This window comes from Pyrus communis, chromosome 2, assembly GCF_041283825.1.
Source record: "Pyrus communis isolate YQ-2024b chromosome 2, ASM4128382v1, whole genome shotgun sequence".
NCBI lineage: Eukaryota > Viridiplantae > Streptophyta > Magnoliopsida > Rosales > Rosaceae > Pyrus > Pyrus communis.
In genome coordinates this window covers 18273865-18285911 of record NC_142566.1, presented here as the reverse complement: position 1 = coordinate 18285911, position 12047 = coordinate 18273865, and the positions used below count along the sequence as shown (strand labels likewise).

The window sequence follows — 12047 nt, the reverse complement described above, 5'->3', positions numbered from 1 at the left end:
GGAGGGGGGTCACGTGAAAGTGGGGAACGGGGAAAAATTGTTGCTGTTGGACCGTTGGTGCTGAGCTCAGTGGGTAACTCTTCCCTAGGCTTCCACCATCTTCCAGGCTTTGCCCCTAGTTTGGCGCGTGATTCACATTATTGCTTCATCGTAAAAAAGTGAAATTTTAGCTACTTTCTCGTTGAAATTATTTAATAATATTTCTCTCTATTTAGAAATAAATATTATTTTTAATTTTTATAGATGATTTGTTTGATATTCTACCTTACGTTAGATGACCACTTTCATTTGTTTGGTGGTAATAATTGAGTTTAATTTTCAAATTTTAGCTCCATTAAAGACACATATTACCCTCAGTCAACTCAACAATGCCAGCAAGAGTCCAAGTCATCAACACAGTCAACAAATACTTAGCTTTTAAGTTTTCTTATTGTAACTGATTTGTAACTAATTGTAGATTAAGTTTAATTAGTTACATTAGTTGATTATTAGCTGCTGTGTATAAATACCCCTATGTAAATCAGTTTTTAATAAATGAGAAATATATTTCTAATATACATTACGTTAGATGACCGTTTTAAAGCTAGTCTAAATAGTGTGAGTGAGTAGGATAATGAGTTAGGATTAAGATATATTCTTAGTTCGATTCTCTGTAATGCAAACAAAAGTAAATAAATAATTCAAAGGAGAGTTTGAAAATTTAACCTAAGATAATTAGATGTTAGATACCTTAATCATTGCCTAATTCATTGCTAAGCTTTCATTTTCATCCAACGAACCAAAGTTGGTAGGCAAGAGGTGGAGGAGGTTGCACTGCACGCGACCTAGGGTGCGAACCATTTTCGATGATCACAACTTGTCGTATAACTATAGACTGTAGCTGGAGTGGACTGGAAAACAGTATTTGACCTTTGAGTCTTAATGTCGTTAGTAAGTCAAGACTATTTCCGTCCTCGCAATTTTTAATGTTTTTGTGGCCTTTTTTTGTTGTTTATGTTATTGTCCGGTGCATTTTTGTTTTAAACAATTTGTATGACAATTTACAAGCTAATTATTCATACAACGGGGCATTGAGATCTAATTGCTATAAAAATAAATATATTAAGTATTTAATGCTACGGAGCATTGTAGTCGCTACCCTATTATCGAGGATGCAAAGGCTTTGCTGGATTGGATCATTGGAGCTGTCATCACCCATATCCGCCGCCAAGCAAATGAAGTTGCGCACCGCCGTTCCACGCACCTCACTTCTTTATAATGGTTTTCATTCTTGGTTTGAAGAAACTCCTGATCTCTTAGCAGATATTTTGCTTGAGGAGGGTCTCTCTTTTGTGTAACTGGTCTCTTTTATGTGTTTCTCTCTTCGACCTTTTGGTCTTTCAATGACACTGTGCCGCTGATTTTCAAAAAACATTATATGTTGTATCTTGTTTTTGATAAGTTTCTGACTTCAGATTTTGCATCGTAAGTGTTTCAAGAGATAAAGGGAGAGAAGGAGCAAGATGAGGTACCATAGAGAATAGGAAGTGGAACATTGCAGTGGGGTGGTTGGCCGCGAAGGCCGATGGGAGGCTAGGTATTAAGTGTTTTTAAAGGATTAAATTGAGTAAAAAAATTTCTTGGTTGATTTAGAATTCTAATGTGTTTAAGCTATATCACTCGTCTTCTAAGACCTACTCCAACTCTTAAAGTAAACCTCAAATTTTAGGTTCTAACTGACCCCAACTTGCTCTAACCCTTGAGCCAAATATGAATTTTAACCAAAAACTCATTTTTGGAGCAAATTTAGCCCAAAATATAACCCTGGGTTAGTAAGCTAGCCCATTTGTGCGAGTGGACTCGCCCAATAGAAGCGCAGATGTTCAAGCTTAACGCAATGCACGCATCAACGCACTAGGCTCTTCAAGTCTTCAAAACCTTGGGACCCCACCCATGTGGGCTTGTCAACCAGAATATTGAGCCTAACGGCTCTCTTCTTTGATCCAATCATGCTGGAGCGCTGGACCGTTGGTTGATCCAATGGTTCATAATCAAATGTATTTTTTTTAATTTTATATTTATAAATTCATTAAATCCAACGGATGAGATTTAATATGATCAAATCTAACATTAAAAAAAAAAAAAAAATCTAACGGCTCAAAATTCAATCCAACAACCAAAATTATTTCATGGTGTTATTTAGTGATTTTTTTTTAATAATTATCAGAATCTAAATATTTTTTGGTTAAAATGTTCATAAAATTAAATTAAGATAGTCCAGATAATTTTTTATTTTTTATTTTTAAAGTTACTCTAAAAAAAAATAGCCTAAATTGATTCTTTAGTAATCTCGGGTTAAAAACTTAACCCATATAGATTGGAGCAAAAAAAAACTATTTCTAGGTCAAAACCTAAATTTTCTAAAAATTGGGGTTTTTGAACATTAGTCATTGCAAAAGATTAAAATAAAAAAAGAAAAAAGAAAAAACTGGTGCTAGATTGGATATTCAATTTAATCCCTTGAAGTGTACTTTTATTAAAATTTATATTCAATTTTTGTTATTTAATGTGTATTTTTATTTAATCTCTCCACATTAAATTTTAATTTTATTAATATGCACATATTTAGTTCTTTAATTATAAATAAACATAAATGAGAAAATATTAAAAGAAATTTGTGATACAAAAATAAATAAATACATAAGTGTACAGAAATGACTATGTCGAAATATATAAAATTGACTTTTTTGTATCAAAATATTTGTGTCTACCTGATTATACTAAAATATATTATAATGAACCTAAATTTATGTACCGAAATGTATTATATTGAATTAATGTACCTAAATGTCAATACCAAAATATAGTATATTGAATTAATGTACCTAAAAGTCAATACTCAAATGAGAGGTATTAGGTTTGAATCTCGTGGATCCATTGTGTGGTTTAGCTGACACACCCCGACCCAGAAAGTCCACTTGGACCCTGAATCGAGCTGTGATGGCCAACACCTGGAAGATGACGAAGCCATGAAATGTGATAGTGTATAAAAAGTGAATAAATTTGAATCTAAAAGTGTCTAAGTACCAGAGTGCGCTACGAGTGGGAGCGAACCCATTTCACACGCGATGTCAGAGCATAAGTAAGGTACAATAGTGTGGGTAAGAATCATACCTTCAGAAATATCCATCAATACTAAGATTCGCCACAGATTTTTGTCGATACAAACTCAGCAGCTAAAACCTGGAGGGCACCAAACAGAAGGTGTGAGTAAGCAATAAAACCAAGCTTCCCAAAGTTATTACCTCTCTAAAAGTAATGCCCCTAAATGTAAAACCTGTATCGTTTTCCATAAGACAGTACAACATATATACATATATCCAAACCATACTCAGAAATGACCAAAACCACGGTTTGCCATCAACTCCACCATACATTAATAAGTAGGCCAAATGAACTAAATCAATACAAAGTGATATATCAGTCAGAGTCATCTAAAATGACATGTACAACTTATCCATATCTCATCAATCATGGCTAGCATATAAGTCGGAGTCACTTATAATGACCAGTATGACTTATCCATATCTCATCAATCCTGGCTAGCATATAAGTCGGAGTCACCTATAATGACATGTACGACTTATCCATATCTCATCAATCATGGCTAGCATATAAGTCGGAGTCACCTACAGTGACCTGTACGACTTATCTATATCTCATCAATCCTGGCTAGCCAATAGCTCAATAAGTATACCTGCACACGAGTCGGAACCACCTAAAGTGGTCTGTACGACAGGACTGGGTGTAAATAAATACGCTCGAGTGCTACGATCACATGAAGACTGGGCGAATAATCGCGGGTCACCTATGAGTCGGAACCACCTAAAGTGGTCTGTACGACAGGACTGTGCACCTACCTTGAATCCAAGGTGAGCGTAAGGTGCGGGAGGTGAACATCACGTGAAGGACTGTGCCTTGGCCACGGGCGGGAGCACTAACACCGGGGTGCAGGTTTATGAGCTCTCAATGCATCTCAATATAACATGTGGAACTCATGGCAACCAGTACGACAATATCAAAGTTGCCTAACACATAATTGTAGTCATGCTATAACTCAGTCGATTCAACTAATACCATAAACTCACCTGAACTTACCTGGGTGTCCTGAGTCCACCTTTGCACTTGAAAGCATTCCTAATAATTATATGCAAGTAATATACATATGGATATACCATGATGCAATCTAATACTCAACCATGTCGTAGCATTTTCAATTATAAACAATACAGTGAGAAGTGTACAATCAATAACGCCATACTCCCAAACTACTTATTTTCAGGGATAATTATCCATGACAACCCAATTAACACTAATTTAACAAACTAATTCATAAAACTAAAACTTGCCTTTACCAATTTCCTTCGCATTACTCAATTTCCCAAGCAAGGCTTTTGTCTCAAATATTTTATGACTGCATCTAACGTCTCGTTAGACTGCCTACGTACCCTAAACAGGGATCAAGTCATTCGTAGTTCATATAGGTACTTCAAGCATTCACAATAATTATATGAAGGTAATATACCTAATCAATTTAAAAGTGTCGATAGAACTCTCAACAATATGTACGATAAAAAGGAAAAGATCCACTCACCTGAAGTCCACACTATGATTCTCTAGCGCACGCATCGAGGCCTCCTGAATGATTGGTCCCTGCCACGAAGTCCAAAAGTGGACGGAAGATGGTCAATTTTACCCACAAATCCGGCGGGTGCCTAAAACTTCCCGACGTCGATTCGTCGTCTACGGTGGTCCAACGGGGTCAAGGTTGGTTGGGTTTTGCTCCTGGGATGATGGGCTACAAAGCCCAAGTGGTGGCATCGGCCATCGCTTTGCCGATTTGCCGGAAAATCGAAAAGGGTGGTCGGAGCACCATTGATTTTCGTCAACTTTCGTGGCCTCAAACCGCCACATACCATGGTTAATCAAGGTGGTTCTTGGGTGGGTTTTGTAGAGGGGAATGAGAGCTTCAAGATGGTGGTGGTGGCATCGAAAAACTCCACCAGAGTTGGCCGGAATCGGCCTTGGAAAATGGACTCGCGGTGGTGCGGGTGGACGGGAAGCCACTTCCTTCCCCCCCCCCACCCTCTTTTTTTTTTTTTTTTTTTTTCCTTTTCTTTCTTTCCTCTATTTCTGAATGGGCTTCACCCCACAAAGTGGGGATTTAATTTAAATAAACACTAAACCATGAATAACCAATTTCGAACATCCGTAACTATATCGTTATAATCCGGACTCGCAAACGGCTTTCGCCTATATGTTCGTACCAATGAGTACTACGAGGATATTCTAAAAGAATAAGTCCCACATCTCTCAAGTCAATGGTCAACGGAAGTCAAAGTCCTTACCTCTAGGGCAATTTCGTAAATTCACGCTTTTAAAATAAAATAAAAACGTAAAATTTGGAACGGGTTGTCACATTAGCTGAACCCCCCTCGCCTTAGTGTAAAATATATAGTTGTACTAAAAAAAATCAAATGTGTGTACCAAATCGTACGTACTGAAATGCATGTGTATGTTTGTATCGATGAATTAATGTTCCTATATGTTTGTATTGATGGATATATTGAAATATTCAAATGTATTAATGTACCTAAATGAAGAACATACAAAATTGTTGTCGGACGATATATTAAAAAAAAAAAAAATTAATTGCCTAAATGTAGACATTAAAATATATTATGATAAATGAAATGAAAATTAAATTTAAATGTAATTAATACATTAAAATAAGAATAAAAAGATAAATAAAACATCAAAATATAACTAATAAAAGAGATGATTAAATATACTAGGGACTAAAATTGAATTTTAATCTTACACAAGGTCATAGTCTAAAACTCATCTTTTTTAAGGATTAAGATGAAGTTTTCTATTAAAAATTTCAAATTTTAACCCAAGGGTTGAGATGGTCTAAAGAGAGAAACTTGCATACATGATTAAGATTTACGTCTAAAATTAATAAAAGAATGATATGTGAGAAAATTGAAACATATATGGCATTAGATTGTCAGCTCAAAACGCTAAGGTATCATCTTAAGAGGTAGGTAAGTCCTTCTGGTTTAACCTTCATTTCTATGGGGATATGAAAAATACATAGATATCAACTTTGAATGCACGTCGAGGCTTGATTCAAATTCAATTCAAATCTAACACATAGAGTCATTATTAAAAAAAGGAAAGACACCATCAAAGTGGGACCACTTGAGTTCAATTCAAGCATGTAAATTTGTATTATATCACATTTGAGCATATTGAATACCAATTAAGAAATCAAAAGCACCCTCTTTGTGTCGGGGCAAATAAAAGCACCACAATTTATAGTTCCATAATAGTTCCAACGTTAAAATCCTTGTGGGGCTCTCTCTCGATCTCTCAATCAATCTAGCTAACAAAAGCATCTTATTTTTCATGCTTCTTTTCTTTTTTTCGAAAGATGTATATATCCTTGTCAAAAAGTAGGGGTTGTTGTTGTTGAATATTCAAAATCAGGCGTTGAAAGAAAGAAAAAAGAGTTCAAATATCATAATTCTGCTTCATCTAATACCGAGATTTTTTGTGGAAATTTTTTATACTTGTTGGACTGTGCAGGTAGTAATAAACAAATTAGAAATAATATCGGTGTTGTTGAAAGTGAGTCCCGTCTCTCTGATAATTTGAAAGTTGTGCTCTCTTTTTCCTTTTCCCCATTTCAAATGCAGCAAAGGTAATTTTTTTTTTTTTTTTTTTTTTTTTCCTTCTTCTTTTACCTTAACGAGGTCATTGACTGCACGAAATTTAATTCCACCGCAGTTAGCCGTGAACAAGAGCTCACCATGCAAACAATGATGGAACTAGGCTTATAAAACCAGTTGGAGGAAAATATTACACTTCAGAAGCCCAAGCCGCTCTAACTGATGCGCAGCACTTGTAATGCCATTTATTGAGGAAAATATTAAAAAACGAGCTGGAGGCAAAGGGACGCAGGGAACTACCCAAGAGAGCCGAAAGAAGATGTGAACGGCAAAAGATGAGGACGCGTCAACTGATGGACAACAAAGAGTTAATAGACGCCAGAAAACTTATTACTTTTTATAAAAACTAACTTCATCATGTTCTAAATCGTGAGATTATTATAGTGGTGGAAATTTAGCGAAATGCGCAAAGCTTAAATGTAAAGACTCAGAATCCGTAGATTTGTATTGTATAACAAAAAGCAAAAGTAATGCAAACATAAACCCTAAATAGAAGGGAAGAAATTTTAATTCCTATCCTACTTCTGAACTGTAATACGTAATACCCCAATCTAAAAATAAACCTCAATTTGCTAACCTAATCCTTATTATTATCCTTGAATCAAATTCCAGGAAAAAGATTAAGCAAAGATTCCTTACAGGGTGCAAGATTGAAATATTCTCAAGGCGCAGATGAATGGACCAGTTTCTGGGTGTTGTTGCGATAGGCAAATATATAATCCTGTTGGTTCCTGCATTAATCGTATTCTATATAGGAGTTGGAGTTGGTTTTAGATATATACAAATTAAGGGTATTCCTAAAGTTAACTTTTGATTTATAGAGAGAGTTTTTCTCTGTAATGTTCATACTATTTTGTGTCATATCATACTGCACCCACTTCAAAGCTTGAAGGAAACATTGTATTGCTGATGCTACAAGCTAAAGCACATATTATGTGTATGAGGAAACTTATATTGATTTTTTTATTTTGGTCCGAAAAGTTTAGGGGGAGGGAAGGCTACCTCATTGCAAGGTCAAGGCATACCACAAGCTTCTTTGGGGCCTTACAGAGGGGTTTTATGCCCTTTTTTGGTTTTTACAGATTACCCACAAATAAGAATTGTCGGCAACGAAATTTGAAACTAGACCTTGGTCTAACGAAGAGAACGACCTTTATCAACTTTAATTGGTTTTGTATTAAGATTAATACAAGAAATCAATTTATAATACTAGAAAACTTATGACCAAGAAATTCAGTCTAACAATTTCAATATAAGTTTGTCTAACAATCATTGCCAATTATATCCATTGATAGAGGAGAGTCTTGTCACCAATAGGAGTACTTAAAGAAAAAACAACCTTTGGCAATTGGTATCAAATGCAAAACAAAGCAAGTGAAAACTTTATTACAAAAAAAAAAAAAAAAAAAAAAAAAAAACTATATTTGCGTATTCATAATGAGTTCCCAAGTCTCACTCATATATTTGGTAGAACATAATTAGAATATAATACCACATAATCTAATAAAACATGTTTTATTCATAATGGGTTTGGAACTGTTGATTCTCTTTTATTCATAATTGTCAATTTGCTTTACACGTAAGGATGACTAAATTGTAATCGAATGATAATTTATTAAAGCTACTCTTTACATGGTGATATAGAGAATAAAGAGTTTAAATTATGATATTTGTACATAGAAATGATGCAACGTTAGTGAGGAAGGAAGAAAGTCTTTTCCAGGAAGGATGGAAGTATTATCTGTAAACAACCTTTGGTGATTGGCATTGTAGTTTCAGAGAGACGGGTTGCAGTTCACCACTGATAGCATAGATATTGTTCTTACCTAATCACTTGTGTAAGCAATAAGTGTGGAACTTTTATGCAAACAGACTCGATTTACTTAGAAGTGGAATCATTTTATATAAATTGTGATTTCTTTTGTGAAACGCGGATATGAGACTTTTAATTGATTCAAAAATAGGTATCAATGCAAAACAAAACAAGTGAAAACAAAACTAAAAAAAGGTTAATATTGTCATATTCATAATGAGTTCCCAAGTCTCTCTCATATTATTCGGTAGAACATAATTTGAAAACACGAACATAAAATCTAACATATTCTAATAATTATAGACCATGTTTAATATATTCAGTAAGCATGGAACAGACAGTTCTTGAATCAGGTAAGTAGTCATCTTCAAAAGCACCAACTTATTTGAGAAAGTTTGCATATTCAAAGAGGTTACTTGAGAAGGGAACCTAAGTCGTACAAGGAAAAGCGACTTCATGCTTATAATTAGTTATGTGGTCAATACAAAACCTATACCCACCAACTCCCCCATTGTTTTTATCCCCCCCCCACTCCACAAAACATGCACACATTACAAAAACACATAAAATAAATCAAAATATTACATGCAAACAAACCACCAACTAAACAACAGTTAAACATCTCTGAAACAACAATAAACAAATCATTTTTATTCTAAAATTATTTTGTAATTTTATTTATGGAATGCTAAGAGGGTGATTGTAAGGTCACCCTCAATTTCTTCATCCAACATTGCTTCAATTTTCTGCTTGCTTATTCTACACATTCTTTAAAAATCATTCCCTCTCCAATATTCTCCTCAGAAATTACTTGGTTTAGAGAGAGTGAGGGGAGAGTTAGAGAGAGAGAGAGAGAGAGAGAGAGAGACTCAGATGATCAGTTGCAACACAAATTCCACTTGATAATCAACCTCTCTTTCTCTCTCTGTGATCTCTGTGAAGAAATCCAAGTAAAATTCCCAAAAAATGAAGAACAATACCAACACAAAGCTGATCCTTCTCCATCCTTACATCCAAAAGCAAGGAAACTCCAACCGCCTATGGCTTCTGGCCTTCATGTCATTATTCACACTCGCCTTCCTCCTCACAATCGTCTACACAAGCGGCTTATACGCGTACTCATCCACCAGCACCACCACGACAACCACAATCCCCGCCGCCACAATAACCGCCACTAACACCGCCGCCCCACAGCTCCCCACCACAGTCATCAACACCCTCCTCCACTACGCATCCAAATCCAACGACACGTTCAAAATGTCGTACGCCGACATCAAGCCCATCTCTGATGCGCTCCGAAAATGCTCCACCCCATGCAACTTGCTCATTTTCGGGCTTACCCACGAAACCTTACTCTGGAAGGCCCTAAACAACAACGGCCGTACCGTGTACATCGACGAGAACCGGTACTACGCCGCCTACATGGAGGAGAAGCACCCCGAAATCGACGCCTACGACGTGCAGTACACGACAAAGGTGAAGGAGACCAAGGAGCTCATCGCCGTGGCAAAAGAGCAAATACGCAACGAGTGCCGGCCGGTGCAGAATCTGCTCTTCTCCGAGTGCAAGCTGGGGATCAACGACCTGCCCAACCACGTGTACGACGTCGAGTGGGACGTGATCCTGGTGGACGGGCCCCGTGGCGGGTGGCCGGACGCGCCCGGGAGAGTGATGCCGATATTCACGTCGGGGGTGCTGGCCAGGAGCAAGAAGGGTGGGAACGGGAAGACGCACGTGTTTGTGCATGATATTGGCGGGACGGAGGTGAGGGTTGCTGGGAACGAGTTTTTGTGTCGGGAGAACTTGGTGGAGGCGACGGAGACGATGGGGCATTACGTGTTGGAGAGAATGGAGGAGAGTAGCTTTCAGTTCTGCGGCAACCGCACGACGTCGTCTTCGTCAGCAGCAAAGAAATCTTCTGCTTCTTCTTCTTCAGCATCGTCTTAATTAGTGATGGTGGGTGTTTAAATTTGGTAGTAATAATCATCATCATGCAAGATTCAGCAAGTGTTATTTGAAATTATGTGGCATACAAAAGAGGTAAGCACTAAGCGTGGGTGAATATTTATGTTGATTTTGGTTTTTAAATTTTTAGAACTTCTTTTTCCTTTTTTTTTTTCTTTTTTTTTTTCATGGGTGGGTTGTAAAAATAATACTCTTTTTTGGAAATGCAAGCAAAAGTGTAATTTTTATTACACTGAAATGAAAATATGAAATTCAGTTTTCGTCCAAGCTATTATTCAACATGTAAGTGGTCATTTATTACAATGGTGGAAAAGAGTTGAGCTCTTACATGATGACGTTGATCTGAATTTTGTTAGTGACTAATCTAACAAAATATGTCGTTTGACCAAAAAAAAAAAATCTCAATTTGTTATTCTGCACTTCAAAATCAATATTCGAACTCCATTAAAAAAATTGGGTCAATAAAAGCAGTGTGTGGAAATTATTTTGCTAAAGGAGTGTAGGAGAAACTGTGGAAGGGTGAATTAACGTTTCTATTTTCATATTTACATCTTATTTTTTTGGATTTGTGTTTGATTAACATTTCTCTCTAGAATGAGTCTTTGTATTAATGTCTTGGTGATGTGAGAGTCCTCATAGTTCTATAAGAGGAGAGATTTTTCAATGTGATTATCACACGAAGTGGTACATCACGTGTTCTTATTTAAATGATGGGTTATGTGCGTTAAAAGATTAAAAAATTCCACCACTTGCATAAAAACACGTGTTGTACTATCCGTGTGCCATTCACAACTAAAAATTTCTCCTATAAGAGTATCTTCAATGGGAGTCCCTATTTAGGGATTCTCATCACCAATTTTGAGGACTTATTTAGAGACTTTAAGAGAATATTTGGGTCCCTAAAGGAATATGTCTGCAATAGAAGGCCCTTATATATAATATAATCTCTAAATGTAAGGCCTAAAATATTTGGAGTATTATGACCGTTGATAAAAACCAAAAAGCTATCTTTATCGTTGGTTTCGCAACGGTTCCAAAAAAAATTAAAAAAATAGGAAAGCTACAAGAATGGCTACTAGCATTCACATGGGTTGGTTCAAAATCAAGACAAAAACCAAAATAGAAGCTGTTGAGTAACATTTACAAGTGAGTGGTGTTTTCCACTCAAAATTAACAGTGGGCTCACTCTTTGAGTCCCTATACATAGTCCTTATATTTGAGGATTTATTTGAGTTATTCAACAAGTCTCTATATATTTAGATATTTTAAAAACTTGTATTCCGACCCATTAAAAATCTTTTGTCTCTATATTTAAGGACACTTGTATTCCGACCCATTAAAAATCTTTTGTCTCTATATTTAAGGACTATACCTGACCTCATTTAAAGTCTGCATTAGAGATGCTCTAACAAACTACCTTGGTGGTATCATCTATTCCTCCCGGTAATGGGGACGTTGGGGAGTTTGTCTCCCCCATACTCAGATGGTCAAAGAAA

General features: G+C 36.2%; 1 protein-coding gene across 1 annotated transcript; it reads left to right on the top strand.

Moving 5' to 3' along the window:
- Window positions 1-9161: 9161 nt before the first annotated feature.
- LOC137748998 (protein IRX15-LIKE-like) lies at window positions 9162-10818 on the top strand. The gene has a single exon (XM_068489179.2). The coding sequence runs from the start codon at window positions 9553-9555 to the stop codon at window positions 10531-10533; it is 981 nt and encodes a 326-aa protein (XP_068345280.2). The 5' UTR covers window positions 9162-9552; the 3' UTR covers window positions 10534-10818.
- Window positions 10819-12047: the final 1229 nt, after the last annotated feature.

Bases quoted from the DNA above. Each gene is read 5' to 3' on its own strand.
- LOC137748998 (XM_068489179.2), top strand. From the start codon at position 9,553: ATGAAGAACAATACCAACACAAAGCTGATCCTTCTCCATCCTTACATC.